This window comes from Melospiza georgiana, chromosome 17 (genome assembly GCF_028018845.1).
Source record: "Melospiza georgiana isolate bMelGeo1 chromosome 17, bMelGeo1.pri, whole genome shotgun sequence".
Lineage (NCBI taxonomy): Eukaryota > Metazoa > Chordata > Aves > Passeriformes > Passerellidae > Melospiza > Melospiza georgiana.
The window spans coordinates 7,744,269-7,760,864 of record NC_080446.1 but is presented as its reverse complement, the minus strand read 5'-3'; the positions used below and the strand labels follow the sequence as shown (position 1 = coordinate 7,760,864).

The following is a 16,596-nucleotide window of genomic DNA, read 5'->3' as shown; positions in this document are numbered from 1 at the left end:
CAGGCACACGAGCTGTGCCCACGGTGGATGTGGTGCCTCTGGGATCTCTGTGGTCTCACTGCATGAAAGCGCCCGCTGCTTTCCTCCATCTGGTGAGTGTTATCCCCCCCGAGCAGCACTGAGCAGTGGGCAGAACCCGTTGCTGGCAGAGATAAGGAGTGTTTCATCCTCGAGAGCGAGTCCCTGGGCCCGTTCTGCTGAAAGAGAAGCCCTGTGAGGGCGGTGCCGGCCGTTCGGAGCAATAACGAGAGAGCAGATAAGGGACCCGCTCCGCATCGGGCTCTGCTCCCGCCCCCGTGTGCGAGTGAGCTCCCCCCGCATCCCTGTCACACCACGGGGGCTGCACCCGCAGCAGCAGCACCTGCCCGAGCCCTCAATGGATTACAACAGAGGAGGAGAACCGAACCCTCACAGCGAGCTTCACACTCAGGCACTGGCACTTCGCTCTCTGCTGGGTCCTGCAGAACCTCAGTTTTTCATCCACTGTGATGGCAGAAAATCTGCTGGAAATGGGACTTAATTTAGGCTCTGCCTCTGGAGGTGTTCCTGGCTCCAGGAGGAATTTATGCTCTTTGCTTCCTCCTGACATGATTTAAATATCTCAGGTGGTGCACGGGCAGGTTTCAGCCCTCGAGGTGCAGCTGCATGGCCTCGGCCTCCAGTGGGGATGTGCTGCCCTGGTGTTGGGGTGCAGGAGCTGGGCTGGAGCCAGGAGCCCCTGTCCATGCCTGGAACGTGCAATCACCACTGGGTGACATCTGCAGCTCTGCTCTGGCTGCACCTGTGGGTGGGAGCTTCCCAAATTGGGGTGCCAAGTCTGGGGGAGCACAGTTTGTAGCTGCCACCTCAGTGTGGGCCTGGTTTTAGTCCCTTGCTGACCAGTGGCAGAGGGTGGACCCTGGGCCAGACAGCAGCCACGAGACCGGGCCAGTCACCCAAAATGTGGAGCACACGAGTGCTTGGCTTTGCTGCTTCTCCTGTTGCAATTGACCCTGTGCACGAACTCCATCTTTCAGTACATGAACCCTCAGTGTAAGAACCCCCTAATTCAGGGCTTCACAAACCCCATCCTTTGGCACATGAACCTCCCTGTTTCAGTGCATGGGGTTTGCCTCCACTCATGCCTCTGGGAGATGTGATGCTTTTGCTTTGCTAGTATCCAGCCCAGAGCTGCTCCCTGACTGAGCTGTGTTTGCTCAGCAGCTCCAGGCAACCTCACCTCAGGACACCTGAAGTCCTTTGCCACTGGTGCTGTTGCCATCCCAGAGTGAGACCCTCTGATCCCAACCAGTCATGGAAACTTGTAAATGCAGCTGGGCATGGCTGTGGTGCCCATTTGTCTGTCACTGCTGCTCCCTCCTTTCCTCAGCTTTTAACTCCAGAGGGAGTAATGAACTTGGGCAGAGATCAATGCTGTGCTCTGAGCCAGGCTTTATTCTGACATGCAGCAAATGCTGCAGCAGGTACAACTTCTTTTTTTTTTTTTTTTAATTATTGATTAGTAAAGCAGGTATGAGGCAGCACAGCTCCTGGCCAGGGACCTGCCTTGCTGGAGGGGAATGGGAAGAATCCCCCCACTCTTTCTGGAGCCCTGTCAAGGGAAGGCTGAGGAAATACAGTCAGTATTTTCAAATCCAATTTAAAGCATCTCTTTGCAGCCAACATCTGTCATCTCATGGCAGAAAACACCTGAAATAATCTGATTTTTTTCTGTTTATCTAGAGAGCACATAATATCCTTTTGATTGCTCTGTTGCATGCAGATACTCTCGCGTGAGTGACGCCTGCTCTGTGCCTCCCCTGGTGCTGAGGCCAGGCTTTAGGACACTGAGATGGCACCACGGGGCCCCTTGGTGAATTTTAGGCTTTCCAGAAGAGGTGTAGGAATGGCACAGGTGCTGGTGCTGTGGTTGTGACCCGCTGTGAGGCACAGCTCTGGAAGTGTCGGTGGGTTTGGCCTCAGGATTTATGCACCCAAAGGGACGTGGGGATGCGAGCGGTTCCATGAAATCCTGCTCGCGTCAGGAGCGGGGTGGCTGCTCCCGCTCTCTCTGGTGCCACTGTCCCCACTCCAGCCGGGCTCTGAGGGTGCATGTGAGCTTGCAACCCACCCCAGGGCAGGTTTTTCCTTTTGAGACAAGTCTTGCACAGTCGGGGACAGCGATCAGGATACACGGGGGACGCGTGTCCTTGTTCCTCCTGTAACGTTTCGAAAACCCCTCCAAGTGCCCCCAGCTGGGCCCTGGCACTGAAGTGAGGCCGGAGCACCGGGCACCGCACCCGCCGGGCTCTGCCCCTCCGGCCCTGCCTCGGCAGACGCTGGGGCCGTGCTGAGATGAGCTGGATCGCACTGGGCTGGGCGGTACCGGGCCGTGCCGGACCGAGCCGCGCCGGGCCGGGCTGGTCGGGCGGAGCCGCGCCGGGCGCTGTCCCGGGTGCTGAAGCCTCTCGGGCCGGGACCGGCGGCGCCCGGGGCCTCTCCCCGCGGGGACCGGGGCCGCCGGGTATGCCAGGGAGAAACCGTTCCCCGCGAGGGACCCGTGCGTGCGCGGGGCTCTGGCCGTGCGGGCAGCCCCGGCAGTGCGAGGCGGGAAGTCCTGGCGGGACGGGGGGCGTCGGGGGTGCCGAGGGGTCCCGAGTGGGGGCGGAGGGGTCCGGGCGGGGCGGTGCGAGGAATCCCGGCGGTGCAGGGCAGCACTGGGGGGTGTCGGTGGGGCGGTATCGGGGTTCCCGGCGGTGCGGGGCAGCACGGGGGGGTTCCCGGCGGTGCGGGGCAGCACGGGGGGTTCCCGGCGGGTCCGGGGGTCCCGGGTGGGCGCGGCGGGTCCGGCCCCGCCCCGCGCAGTTTGGGGATGAATCGTGGGAAAAAAACTTGGGGGTTGCGCGCGGGCCGGGATCCCTCCGCCGGGCGGGGGAGGCTCCGGGCGAGCCGCGGCACCGCCTCGGCGCGCGGCGCCCTCCGCGCGAGGGAAGAGCTCCGCAGCGCGGCGGCGCCGGGACCGCGGCGCAGCCCCGGGGACAGGGCTCGGCCCGGCGGCGCCGCCGCCCCCGGGACGGACGCGCCCGCGGCAAGATGGGCGCCCTGGCCCTGGCCCTGGGGATTTTCCACTACCTGGGGCTCTACCTGCAGCTCGGCGCCGCCTCCCGGCACCCCCCGTGGGACGCCCCGGCGGCGGGCAGCGGTGAGGCGGCGGCGGCGGCCGGGGCTCGGGAAGGGGGCGGCTGAGCGGCGGGAGCTGCCTGGGCTCGGTGCCCCGCGGGGCTGGCGGCGGGTCGGGGCGGCTCCTGCCGGAGCGGCGGGACGGGTGCGGGGGATCGGGATCCCGGTCGGGCTCCGCCGCCGAGGGCAGCTCCGTGCCGCGGTCCGTCGCGCCGGCGGCTCGAGGAGCGGGGCGCAGCCGGGGCGAGCTGGGGTTGGGCTCCGCCGCTCCCGTCTCCGGAGCCCGGGGAGCGGCCTCTGCCTTCGCCGCTGGGCTGCCGGATCGGGGGCTCTGCGCGGTGCGTCCCGGTGCCTGCAGCCACCCGCACCCCGTGTCCGTGAACCTCCCGGTGCGCCTCCCGGTGCCCGCCGCCGTCCGCACCCCGTCTCCGTGTGTCTCACGGTGTCGCCGCCACCACCCGCACCCCGCGTCCGCGAAGATCTCCGTGCGCCTCCCGGTGCCGCCACCCGCCCCGCCGTGCGGTGCCCCACGCCCCGGCAGAGGGGCTCCCCGCCGCCTCCCGCTCCTCCGGTGCGCCGTGGCTCGGCGGGTCCGTGCTGCCGAGCCCGCTGGGATCCACGGGTTGGGAAGGGGAACCTCTTCCTGCATCCTGCACCCTCCGGTGAGGAGCCTGGCGTAGGGGCAGCTCCCTCGTGGGTTTGAGAAGGTGACAGGGGACCGAGCCCCCTCCGAGGAGGCTGCTGAGACCCTCCTCGCTCTCTGTGCAGTGACACGGGCGCGTTCAATCTCAGCCACGGGGACACGCTGAGTGCCCGAGTCCCAGCTCTTCCCCCGCCCGGCTCCGGGGCCTCCCGTGTGCGGAGGGACCGAATCTCTGCCCCCAGGAGCCTCGGGGCACACGGCGCCTCGGGCCATGCCAGGGGGGCAGGTGTGAGGGGTCCCGCAGTTCGTGCTGTCCCGCACCTGCCTGCCCAGGGAAGGGTGATCAGCCTCTGCATTGGGGGCTCACAGCAGGAGAGTTTCCAGACCTGCCAGGCTGGCGTGCCAGATGGAAAGGTGGGTGAAGAGCCTCCATTAGCCACCGCTGCTCCCCACAGAAATTCAGCAATAGGCAAATAAATAGTGAAATGGTCGCTGCGAGGGAGCAGGGAGCCAAGGAGATGAAATATTCTGGGAGGGCGAGTGCACTTTGGAGCCACATTACAGCTTGCTACTCGAGCAGTTCTGCAGCAACTCACTTAATCACAACAGAAACCTTTATTAACGATACTGAAAAGCAGTGAATAAGTGGGTCATGTATAATAAGCCATTTGTGTTCAGTAGGTGAATACCAATTTGATAAAAGCTGTGTGTGCTGAAAACCTGTATAAATCGCTGTTTAGCAGATCGGAGACTGATCATTTCATTACTGGCTGGTGCAGCTTTTCCTCCACGCCACGAGAGTCCAGCAGGTTGGAGATGTGGAGCAGGAGATGTGGGCAGTGGGATGGGTTCAGCTCTGGCTGCCGGGCACGGGCAGGTCCTGCCGGGCTCTGCCCACAGCAGGCAGCGCCCGGAGCTCGCCGCCATCTCTGCCCGGGGCTGGAGGCCTGGAGGAGCCTCCACGGCTCTGCCACGGCCCCGGAGGGTGTTCGATCTTCCTTTTAACTTGTCCATGCCGGATGCAGCGAGGGAATTGCCCGGGAGCAGCCATGAGCATCCCTGGAGCGCGGGCGGCTCCCCCATCCTGCCACCCCACAGTGGGCAGCGGCGTTCTGCTCGCAGGGCAGCCACGGCTCTGGGGAGGGAAAAGTCACAATCAAAGAAAGTCCTTTGCCTGCCACCACAGCAAAGGCTCTGCCTTTGACCAGGATGGAGCCAGGATGGGCTCCAACTGCCCCGGGAGAGCATCTGAGCCACAGGATTCTTCCCACCATCCCTTCCCTACCCACAGTGCTGCCTCTCCTCCTTCTCTCTTCTCCTCTCCTCAGGCTGGCGCCTTCAATTATTCATGCCCCCCATTGCAGCCTGTGCACGCTGGGTTGCTGCCATCGGCTTTCTGTGCTGGCTGGGAAGCTCCAGCCGCTTTCCCAGCCTGCTGGCTCTGGAGCGGGGCAGGGGAGCCGTGCTGTGAGGAGCAGCAGCCCGGCTCCTTCCCGGCATGGTGTGCAGGCGACACCGCCTCGCCTCAGCAGAGCCGCGGCTGGAGGCTGGAGGGAGCGGTGCCCCGGCTCCCCAGGGCGCTGCCCTGCTCACCCCAGTGATTCCCGCACACCCCAGTGATTATTCTATCAATTACTTTCATAAACACTTTGCATTCCGCCGGATTTTTGCACACTTCCTGGTGGGAATTCTCCACGCGATGTGTTTTTCCTGCTGCTGTTCGTGCAGTCATTCAACGCAATTACATCTGACACCTCTCCTCATCAAACGTCTGGGCTTTCTCTTCCCTTGAAGCGGCTGACAGACGACGGGCCAGACACTGGGAATTATTACGTTAGGACAGTGACAGCTAATTTTAATCATAACGTTCCCTGCGAGCGAGGCAGGAATGAACCGAGAGCCGGCACGGCTGCACAAGGTCTGGGGGCTGTGGGCAGCACGGCAGGGCTGGAGTGAGCACCTGGAGTGGGCCAGGGAGCTGGAGGCTCTGCACTGCTGCCTCTTTCATCAGGGGCTGCTCCAGGGGCCAGACGGATGCCCAGGAGGGCACCTGCAGGGCCCTCTCCCCTTCACAGCTCCTCTGGGATTTTGGTTCATAGTGTGAGTGGGATTTGTGCACCTCGGGACAGGCAGCCCTTCCTGGGCCTGTCCTCGACAGCTCAGGCTCTCTCTGAGCTCTGCTGTTCCATGGCTGTTTCCCCTCCTGCAGGACCCTTTCCTGCCTGGCTGTGCCCTCCCTACGGCTCTGGGTGCCCGGCTGAGCACCGGGGATGTTGGCTGGGCTTGGTTGTGACGGGTGCAATCGTGACTTGTGCCGTGTGCTCCGTGTGAAGCTGGGCTGGGATGAGCTCAGCAGTGATGGGGTGGGCAGAGCTGGGCAGGAGGGTGTCCATGAGCACCGGGCACTGCCAGCTCTGGGGATGGCACCAGCCCCTGTGTGTGCTGTGGGCAGCTCTCAGCAGCTGCTGGTGGCTCGTGTTTGGGTGCTGGGTGTGAGACCAGGGGGGCTGATCATGTCTGCCCCCTCCCATTCCTATTGATTCCAGCTGAGAATCCTCCCCTGGGCTGCTGGGAGCCATCCCCTGGCTGAGAGCAGCACCAGAGTGAGGGGTGGCTGCAGGCTGGCTGCACACACTGCCGGAGCCCCACGGGGAGCTGTCAAAAAAAAAAAGGCCGTTTTAGGGCTTTGCTACTTAAATATCAAATAGCAGCTCTTCCTTGGGCCCCTTGGGAGGGAATTTTCTGAGAACTGTGAGTCCCCAGGAACCAGATGGGAGCAGCAAGTCTCCTTGCATGGACAAAGCTCTGTGTATCTGGGGCCAGACTGGAGACACTCCCCACTGACCTCACTCTTGCTGAGGGGGATAAACATTAGGGGAGTGGGAAGCACTGGGGGCAGGAGCTGGGGCAGCCCAGCCCTGTTGGAAATACCTGCACTTTTCAAGGTTAATTCCAGCTCTCCGGTCAGGTGAGCGCTGCCCTAATCACATCCACTGAGTTAGGTGCGTTTTTGTTTTGTTTTGTTTTGTTTTTAATTCACATGCTGCAAATTTGAGCTCCTTCTGCTGCTCATATGACAGCAAAGAGGGGCAGAGCATGGGGTGGGAGCCTCCCTGCCCCAGCCGCGGCCGCGATGCTCCAGCCCGAGCGTCCCGAGGGAAGGGAGGCGGCTGGAGCAGAGCAGCGCTCGCTGCCAAAGCCTCTGCCCGCTCACGCCGGGGCCGGGGCCGGGGCCGCCTGCCCTGTGCCGGCGGTGGCGCGGCCGTCACGCCGCGTTTGTGCCGCGATGAGCTCGCAGCGCCCCGGGGTCAGCAGCCCCGGCAGGAGGAGAGGATCCACAGCTGCTCCTGGCCGCGGGAAGGGAGGGCAGGGCAGCGAGGCTGCAGCCCGGCCTGTGCAGCGGCCTCCGGCAGCCCTGTCCCCGTGCCCCAGCCGGTGTCCCCGCGGCGGGGACAGTGTGGGTCACCAGGCGCTGGGACAGCGCCCAGCCCTCTTCTGCATCCATCCGGAGGGTGCCTCCCGATCCCCGGGATGGCTCTTGCTCAGGCAGGCTGTGCCAAGGGCTGGGGGTCCTGTGGCCGCCAGGAGGGTCCGTCTGTCTCTGGGTGTCCCCGTCCGTGTGCCGGGATGTGTCTCGGGGGCCTTTGTGGCGCTCCTTGTGCCGGGGCTGGCGCTGTCCAGCAGCCGCAGGAGCCGCGGGAAGGGGAGGGCGCTGGAGGGGTCATGGATGTCTGTCATGGAGAGGGGACGGTGCCGGACGGGCTCTGGGTGCCTGGGGACAGTGCCATGGTGGTGCATTCTGTTGGGGACAGTGCCATGGTGGTGGATCCTGTTGGACACATTTGCTTTTCCTGCAGTGGTGCAGCACAAACCCAGCAGGTCAGAGCCGGCCCCACAGCAGGACACAGAGCAGGGTCTGGATGGACACTCCAGCGGGCAGGAGCAGGAACAGAATGACATTTCAGCTCCCCCAGCCCCTGTCCCTGCCCAGCGTGGGACGGAGCCGGCCCCAGCTCCAGCCCCAGCCCCACTTGGCACTTTTCACCCCACCAGCCCGGCTGCAGCTCAGTGAGCTGGGGCAGGGAAAAAAGCTTCTGACTGCCGGCTTAGGGAAAAAATCCCTCCCGGAGCAGGAACCCGCGCTGACCGGGTGATTACAGGCGTTTGAAGTGTCCAATGCGTATTTCATTGTCCTTTGTACATCTTTACACAACAATTAGCCTGAGTTGGTGCCGTGATGCTGCTCTGGTGTTGTCCTTGGTGCCTTGTGGGGGCTGTGGAAGCTGGCACAGCTGAGAAATGGCAGGCAGAGTCCTGCAGGGGCTTTTTGTGCTGTGTGGGGCCTACAGACGAGGCAGGGGGATAGAGCAGGGGTCTGAGGTCATTTCCAGATCCTCAGGGCAATGCTCTTGCCCCAGCACAGCCCCATCCCCGCTGCTGGAGCCCCCTCCCCGTGCAGAGCGTGACCAAGGTGAGGGATGGTGCCCACAGAGGTCTGCCTCTGGTTTATGAGAGCACCAAGCTGTCCCAGCAGGCATTTTCAATTCTGTTTATCTGTGTTTCCCCATTGAGTTCATTTTATTTCCCCTGATTTTTATTTCCTGGAAGATTTATTGATCCTGGTGTTCTCAGTTTATGACAGGTAGCAGCCCATAAAGCACAGGGAGCAGTGGCCCCCTCCCTCCCTCCCTCCCTCCTGCTGTGGGGATGTGGCTCCAGTGTCAGTGGGGGGAGAATGATGGGGCTGGGGTGGGCAGGGACTGGGACACTGTGGGGACAGGGCAGTGGCCAGAGCTGGTGGCTTGTCCCTGCTCTCAGGAGCAGTGTCCAGGCAACCTGGCCGACCCAGTGCAGGGTCCATGCCCAGTCTGGGGGCTGCCTGGGGGGACTCTGATCCCACTGGTGTCCCTGTGAGGGGCAGGGCTGGGGGACAGTGAGTCACCTCTGTCCAGGTGGGGCCAGCATCCACGGCATCCATCAGGGAGGGCACACTGTGCTGCTGGAGGGCACAGCTGAAAGATGTGTCCCCAGCAAAGGTGATGACCCTGGGTATCCATCTGCAGGATCTATGCTCCTCTGGATGTGCTTGGAGGTGGCTGAGCTCCGGGGTTAATTAGTACATACGCTTCCCAATTAAAGTCACAAAGAAAGAAGGTACTCGATTCAATCCAGCCCTTCCTCAGCTTATCTGCCAAATTCCCGTCTGTGGGAGCAGATTTTAATTGTGTTCACAGCAATCTGGACCTGGCTGGAGCCCTCACCCCTGCACTGCTGGAGCTGTGGTGGCTGGGGCTGGTGCAGGCTCTGCTGGGACCTGCTGGCTTTGGCCATTGCTCCTGCCTGCAGGAATTCTGTGGGGCAAGAGCTGATCCTGGCTGCAGCCAGGGAATGGGTGGGTGAGTGCTGGGAAATGACACAACAGCCTCAGCACCACTCGGAGCACAGAGGAACATTTTGACCCCCCTGCTCCTCCTATAGCCTTCAGTCACCAGAGCTATTCCCTTGGGGTTCCCTCCACTCCCCAGCACAGAATCCACGTTCTGTTGTGCCAGGTTCTGGATGAGCAGGATGTGGGAACAGCACTGGAACCCCACCAGGACACCCTGCCTTGGCAAACCCCAGCACTGGGTATTTTCCTCTGTTCCCTGCTGAGATGGATTAAAGGAAAGCGATAAGTGGATGGGATTTCCATGCGTCCAGAGGGACAGGGAGATATTAGAGGTATTAACTTTTTGTCTGGGCTGGTAATAATTGGTTTTCAGAGGGATCAGGGCTGCAGAGAGTGTTGCTCCAGACAGGCTGTGTGTCCCAGAGGGTTCCCCTGGCTCCAGTGGGACCTGCACTGTGGCTGTGAGCCGAGGTGGTGAGTGAGGACAGGAGACTCAGGGCAGCCTGGGCAGCGCCCGGGGTGTGCAGGGGGCTGGCAGGGCTGTCCCCTTGCTGTGTCACTTAGGTGTCACTGCACCGGTGGTGGCAGCAGCGCCTGCCGTGCCCTGCGTGCCGGGGCCGCCTGTACCAGGGAACAACCGAGTCTCTCCAGAGGAGATGAAAAGAATTCTAATTACATCTCTGAACAATATTTGTTTTGAGCGAGGAAAGCAAACCATATGGCGTGTGGGAGCCTGTTTGGGGCCGCATTAAGTGAGGATTTGTTTTGCAGTTATGTCCTGATCTGAGTGAGATGCGATCATGCTCTGTTTATTTCCTTCGCCTCAGAGGTGTGGCAGGTCCTGCACTCCTTCTGGGGCAGGGCTCTGAGGGATGCAGGGGGGCACAGGCTCCTGCTCCTTCCCTTTCCCCCCACTGCTCTTTGCAAAGTGCCTGGGGTGGGGGGCAGGCACATCTGCTGGGGGTGGTGAGGGGACATGGGTGGGAAAGAAGCTGGGGATGGCTGGGACCTGCCTGCTCTGCTGTAGGCTCTGTTTGGCCAGGGAAGGATCCTGGTGGCTCTGCCCATGTGTCTGGAGGCATTGTCCCGCCCCAGGACAGTGCTCTGTCCCCCAGGGAAGGATCCAGGGAAGTATCCAGGTGCTCCTGGTGGCTTTGCCTGTGTGTCTGGAGGCATTGTCCTTCCCCAGGACAGTGCTCTGTCCCCCAGGGAAGGATCCAGGCACTCCTGGTGGTTCTGCCCGTTTTGCTGGAGGCATTGTCCTTCCCCAGGACAGTGCTGTGTCCCCCAGGGAAGGATCCAGGTGCTCCTAGTGACTCTGCCCGTTTTGCTGGAGGCATTGTCCCTCCCCAGGACAGTGCTGTGTCCCCCAGGGAAGGATCCAGGAGCTCCTAGTGACTCTGCCCGTGTGGCTGGAGGCATTGTCCCTCCCCAGGACAGTGCTCTGTCCCCCAGGGAAGGATCCAGGCACTCCTGGTGGCTCTGCCCGTGTGTCTGGAGGCATTGTCCTTCCCCAGGACAGTGCTCTGTCCCCCAGGGAAGGATCCAGATGCTCCTGGTGGCTCTGCCCATGTGTCTGGAGGCATTGTCCTCCCCCAGGACAGTGCTCTGTGCCCCAGGGAAGGATCCAGGGAAGGATCCAGGTGCTCCTGGTGGTTCTGCCCGTTTTGCTGGAGGCATTGTCCCTCCCCAGGACAGTGCTGTGTCCCCCAGGGAAGGATCCAGGTGCTCCTGGTGGCTCTGCCCGTTTTGCTGGAGGCATTGTCCCTTGCCAGGACAGTGCTGTGTCCCCCAGGCCCCACAGCCCCGGCTCTGTCTCCAGCAGCTCTCTTCACCGAGACCCCGCACGACATGACGGCGCAGGCCGGGGAGGATGTGGAGATGGCGTGCTCCTTCCGCGGCAGCGGCTCCCCCTCCTACTCCCTGGAGATCCAGTGGTGGTACGTCCGCAACCACAAGGACTGGACGGACAAACAGACGTGGGCTTCCAGTCAGGTAACGCCCCTCGTCCTCCTCCTGCACGGCAGCACGGAAAGGCAGAGCCCCTCAGGCAGAGCCCTTGCCTGCATTTCCCGTGGGGAAGGGCTTTGTGTGCAGCCCCTGTTGGGTTTTGGTGGGACCCCAACCCACAGCAGCACCCCCGGTGCTGAGCAGACCTACAGGGCAGCGTTTCACCCTCTGCTCTGACAGAGAGCAGCCTTGTGGTGCAATTAATGGCTGCATGGGCTGCTCAATGTCCAGCTGCACTGAGGATGCTCCAGGGACAGCGGGGCTGGGCTGTCCTGCCCGTCCTTCCCAGCCAAGGGAGTGCCTGGCCCATTGCCAGGACCCGTCCCAGGCTGAGGCTTCGTTTCTGTGCTTGTGTTTGTGCCTTTGCCTATCTCATCACCAGCCCATCCCTCCTGGCCCTGCACCCTCCATCCCTCCCTTGTCCCCTGTTTCCCCGTGTACTGGTCCAGCAAACAGCCTCTCTTTATTTCCCTCTCTGTTCACACAGAGATAAGGGCCAAAGAATGGGAAACAGCTTTGGGGATTTTAATGAGCCTTTATTGTAGTGTCTTTGGCAGGGCTGCTGCTGGTGCTGCCATGAATTGAGAAGGCTCAGGGCAGTGCTGCCAGGATGGGGGGAGCTGCCAGGGGTCGAGGGTGGGCAGGGTCTGGGATGTTGGGGGCACTGGGAATGCACAGCCAGGGGCTGCAGGGGCTGGCAGTGATGGGGACAGAGCTCCACAGCAGCGATGCCACAGTGATCAGGGCTCCATGCCCACTCCTGGATCGTGGGGAGCACCAGGAGCTGAGGTGCAGTGGGAGCTGGGGGTGAGCACCCCATGCTCTATGGCTGCTGTGCTGCTGCTGGTCCCTCCCATCCCGGGTACCCAGTGTGGCTTCATCTGCCCTGGGTGCCTGGGTTTGCTGGGACTGGGCAGTCTCTCCTCTCTTCCCTCTTCACCTTCTTCCTTCCTCTTTGGGGCAGCCATCCTGGGAGTGGGAAGGGGTCTGGTGGGCTGAGCTGACCATTTCTCTTCCCTCTTTGGTCCCCCCCTCCCCTGCTTTTTCCACAGCTGCAATCATCACCACCAGAGGAGCCCGGGAAAGAGGCGACAAAAATCAGCGTGAGTTTGGGGGATGGTTCTTGCTGAGGGCTCAGCAGGACATCCTGCTGGTTCCAGTGGGGAAATCCAGGGTGGGAGACCTGGGGGTGACATGGGTGAGGGGTGGCTGCCCTGCTCTCCCTGGCACCAAAAGGCACAGCCTGCACCCTGAGCCTCGTCCAGCATCTGAGTGACACATTAATGCCAGGGATAAAATAATCCAATTGACTCAGAGGATTAGCATCCCAAAGCCATTTAGGCTCATGTGAGCAGAATGGGAAGCCACTAACCAGTTAAATAAAACACTCCTGGCCTTCTGCTGCCAGGTGAGTGCCCCCCTGGCTGTCCCTGTGTTTGGGGGTGCCACAGACACAGAGCAGTGCTGGAAACCTTCCCACTGTCACCCGGCAGCCTCTCCTGGCACTCCCATTTTCCTTCACTGAGTGAGCAAGGGGGGATAGGGTTGGTCAGGCACCCGTGGCTCCTCAGATGGGTGCCCCCCACACCCAGGATCAGTCTCTCATCCCTGGGGAACCCTTCCCAAGGCAGAGCATCACCTTGCAGCACCCATCTGCAGGATCAGTGCATGGTTCTCTTGGTGGTAACAAACGCCCTCCAGGGGTCGTGTCCCCTCTGATTAATTGACACCCACAATCCATATCCAAAATTAAGCAGGTTCCTGCAGGATCTGTTCCTTACCAGGGTGCTGTGGCTCCCTGCCCCACAAGCATCAAAGTCCCAGGACTGCTGCTGGAGCTCTGCCAGACCCTGTCTGCTGAGCTTGGGGGGCTGCTGCTCCCTGCATCCCACCCTGGCCCTGCTCCAGGGTGCACGGAGCCACCCTGGGGCCAGCATTCCCTCTCAGCTCAACCCGTGCATGTTTCAGCATAATTAGGCAGTTAATTGCACGCTGGGATGGAATTGATGGGTGTGCAAGTGTAACCAGGATTTATTTTGAATCATTCGAGGTCTCTGCTGCCTCCTCCAGATCCAGCCAGCAGGGAGAGGCTGGAGCTTCAAACCTCTTTTGTTTGTTGTTATTTCGAATGTCCTTGATCATTAAGTGTTTATGGAATGGAGGAGGTAAATGAGCATGGGTGGTTCTGCTGGAATGTGAGGAGCAGCCACAACAGCAGGGGCTGGGAACAAACAGCAGGGCCAAACAGGGAGGGGGGATGCAAATCCCAAGGAGGAGCCACCGTGCCAGGCACCCTTGGCTGTGTGTTATCCACCAACACACCTGGTGCTGGAGATGCTCTGCAGGGATGAAGAGCAGTGAAACTTGATGGGTTTGGGTTTATTTTTTCTGCCTTTGAATCCAATAGCACAGCACAGGGCTGAGCTGGGGCTGGGCACAGCAAATCTGCCCATCCTGGCCGTGCCAGGGGCTCTGCCCCATTCCCATGGGCAGTGAGGGCCATCCCTGCCCTGCCTGTGCTGGCAGAGCCACAGCAGTTATGTGCCATCATAAAATCTCCCCTCCTGAGGCTCAGTGACCTGCTGGGCAGCGGCTCCATGGCCACTGGTGGCACCAGCAAATTGGGGTTTTATTTTATTAGTTCTCAATTTCCCAGCCATTAATTTCAGTGACTCCTGGCTCTCCCAACGAGGTATTTTTTTTGAAGCTCCTTTCCCATGACAGTCTCATCATCTGGGCACACTTGCACCAGGGCCTGGCACCTCCTGGCCCTGCACATGGCCACTGGGCAGCCCTGAGATGCTGTTGGGGTGGCTCTGGCTGTGACCTGTGGCAGCAGCTCCCTCTCAGCAGCCCATGGTGTGCAGGGCAGCTGAGTGCAGCAGCCTGTGTGTGCTCATGGGTGTTGGTATGTGCACATGTGGCCAGGTGTCTTCATGTTCCAGCACTGTGGAGGGGACACTGAGGGGTCCTGGTCCCCACGCTGCCTCCTGTGCTGTTTGGGGTGGGTTTTGCCCCTCTCAGCCCCGTTTCCAAACACCATAAAATCCTCAGCTAACAAATGCAGCGGCGAGTAGAAAAACGGCCTTTGCCATCCAGTGTGATTATAGGGAACAGAGCCAGGGGCCTCGGGGTGGGTTATAAATCTGATTTATTGACCCAGCCCAGAGCAGCCGCGGCTCTGGCTAGTGAGTAAGTCTTAAATTTCATTGGGTGATAAATACTGAGAGCGAATCAATTTGGTAGAAAAGCTAATTAGCCGGCGTGGTTCCGCATCGATCTCCGAGCCCTGCGTGGCCGGGTGCGAGCCGGGGCTTCCATCATCCCGCGGGCCCAGGCTGGGCTGGTCCCCACACCAACCTCACCAGCCTCTACCATGGCCTGGCCAGCTGGGGCATGGCGTGCTGTGGTGGCACACGGTCGGAGGTGGCACCGACCCCAATGTCTGGCGTGGCAATGGTGAGTCCTGGGGGTCCCTGACCGCCCGTCTGCCCCAAGGCAGGTGGTGAAGGTGGTCGGCAGCAACATCTCCCACAAGCTGCGGCTGTCGCGGGTGAAGCTGGAGGACGAGGGGACCTACGAGTGCCGGGTGATCGACTCCAGCGACGGCAAGGCACGGCACCACAAGGTGAAGGCGTACCTGCGGGTGGAGGCGGCGGGGGGCCCGGGGCACCCCCAGGACACCGAGCTGCGGGAGGCGCCGCTGGCAGAGCTCGCAGCGCCGGGCTCAGCGCACGCACACCACCACCAGCACCAGCACAAAGCCGGGAGGGAGCTCAAGAAGCGCTCGGCAGACGCCTCCTGCGTGCTGTAGGTGGGCGCTGCGGGGGGACGCCGGAGCCCCCCCGCGCCCCGGACTCAGCGGGGCCATCGAGGGTCCCGCAGCCCCTGCCAGAGACTGGCCCCAGCCCCCGGCTTGTCCAGCGCCCCTCGCCCCCTCCCTGTCCCGGGGCCCGGCGGTGCCAGGGCTCGGCGCGGCGCGGGGCCGGACCCGCCGGTGCCACGGCTGCATCCCGGGGCCGTGCCCGGGGCCAGGGCGTGTGCCCACGCGTGGTGTCCCCATCCCCGGCCTCGTGCGGGCGGTGCCGCGGGCTGTGCTGTGCCCCAGCTCTGCGCCCCACGGGACCCTCCCTGCCCTCCCCCGTGCTTCGCAGACCCAGCCGCCTGTTCCTGTAGGTTGCCCCGTTTAGTTGCTCGGTTCCAGCCCCACAGTGCGTGTCTAAGTTCCAGCCTCCATCCTACAGCCCGTGTGTATCCCCCCGCCCTGCCCTGCCCTGCCCTGCCTGCCCCGCAGCCCCCAGCACGTCAAGGCCTGAGCTCAGCAGAGGAAGGACGGCACGGCACATTGCTGGCACCTCGGGCATCGCTCAGCCAGGCAGCTGCCCGTGCTCCGTGTGTGCCCGGGAAGGCAGACACCTCCTGTGCCATGGGCGCTGGCCCCTCGCACCCATCACTCCTCTCCCCTCGCATCTCACCCAGGATGGGGCGCTCACCCTCCAGCCCCGTCCAGCCCATCCCGCCGCCCGTGCTGCCGTGGCTCCCGGCCCCCTCCCGGTGCAGCATCCCTCCCCTCCAGGCCACAGCAGCACGCTGCCCCGGCAGGGTCTGGCCCAGGGGCTCTTGTGCCGCAGTGCCAACAGCAGAGCCCGTCCCTGCTGTCCCCAGGGTGACCGCGGCCGCTGGGGCCGGAGCTGCGGGGAGAGAGAGGGGGGCCCGAGCCTCCCCCCGGGTGCTGCTCCCCTGCTGCCCCCCAGCCTGCCGCCATCAGACCTGCTGCAGCTAATAAAGCTCTTTAAAGGAAGCCTCTGCTGTCTGTGCTCTCTGTCTGTGGCACGGGAAGGGGACTGGGCTTTGGCACGGCCTCGGGTAAAGAGGGGCAGAGCTGGGGCAGCTGGGGATGGGGATGAGGATGGGCATCCACATCATCCCCTGCAGCTGAGGGCTCAGAGCTTTAAAAAGCTGCAGCTGGGAGCTGCTGCCCTGAGAGGTGCAGGTACAGCGAGGTGCCAGGTGAGCTGGGGATGCTCCATGCTGTGGCCATGGAGTGCTGGGTGCTGTAGGGTGGCTGGGTGAGCTGCCAGGTGAAATCCTGGCCACACAGCCCAGATTTCCAGCCTGGTGGGAGGTGGGGTCCCCAAAGCAGGCTGCTGGCTCTGCCTCTGCAGTGGGAGAGCAGCTCCCAGCACTGACAATGCCCAGCCTGGCCCAGCTGCCTGGAGTGCTGCAGCTCCTCTGAAGCTTGGTAATTCCTGGCCCTCCATCATGCTCGCCCCTCGCTGTGCTGATGAGAAGGAGAAAGAGCTGGTGGCTCTTTCTGCCAGCAGAGGGGTCAGCCTGTGCTGGGGGCAGGAGCAGGCAGGGGTGGCTGGTGTCTCTGGTCACCTCTGCCACCTGG

The 16,596-nt window shown here is 62.3% G+C and overlaps 1 protein-coding gene across 2 annotated transcripts; it reads left to right on the top strand.

Annotated features, from left to right (window-relative positions):
• The first annotated feature begins 3,017 nt into the window (after positions 1-3,017).
• Positions 3,018-16,002, top strand: VSTM2L (V-set and transmembrane domain containing 2 like). 2 transcript variants are annotated; one of them, XM_058036320.1, is made up of 4 exons: positions 3,018-3,181; positions 11,017-11,186; positions 12,254-12,304; positions 14,704-16,002. In XM_058036320.1, exons 1-4 carry the CDS (start codon positions 3,073-3,075, stop codon positions 15,013-15,015), a joined length of 642 nt encoding a protein of 213 aa, XP_057892303.1. In that variant the 5' UTR covers positions 3,018-3,072; the 3' UTR covers positions 15,016-16,002. The 2 variants fall into 2 exon arrangements, with proteins under 2 accessions (XP_057892303.1, XP_057892302.1); XM_058036319.1 differs by having other exon boundaries at positions 11,014-11,186.
• Positions 16,003-16,596: the final 594 nt, after the last annotated feature.

What these genes read in the sequence shown, in the direction of transcription:
- VSTM2L (XM_058036319.1), top strand. Translation starts at nt 3,073, where the DNA reads ATGGGCGCCCTGGCCCTGGCCCTGGGGATTTTCCACTACCTGGGGCTC. An exon ending in AGACGTGGGCTTCCAGTCAG is followed by an intron (nt 11,187 to 12,253) that starts GTAACGCCCCTC and finishes CTTTTTCCACAG; the next exon opens with CTGCAATCATCACCACCAGA. An exon ending in AAGAGGCGACAAAAATCAGC is followed by an intron (nt 12,305 to 14,703) that starts GTGAGTTTGGGG and finishes GCCCCAAGGCAG; the next exon opens with GTGGTGAAGGTGGTCGGCAG.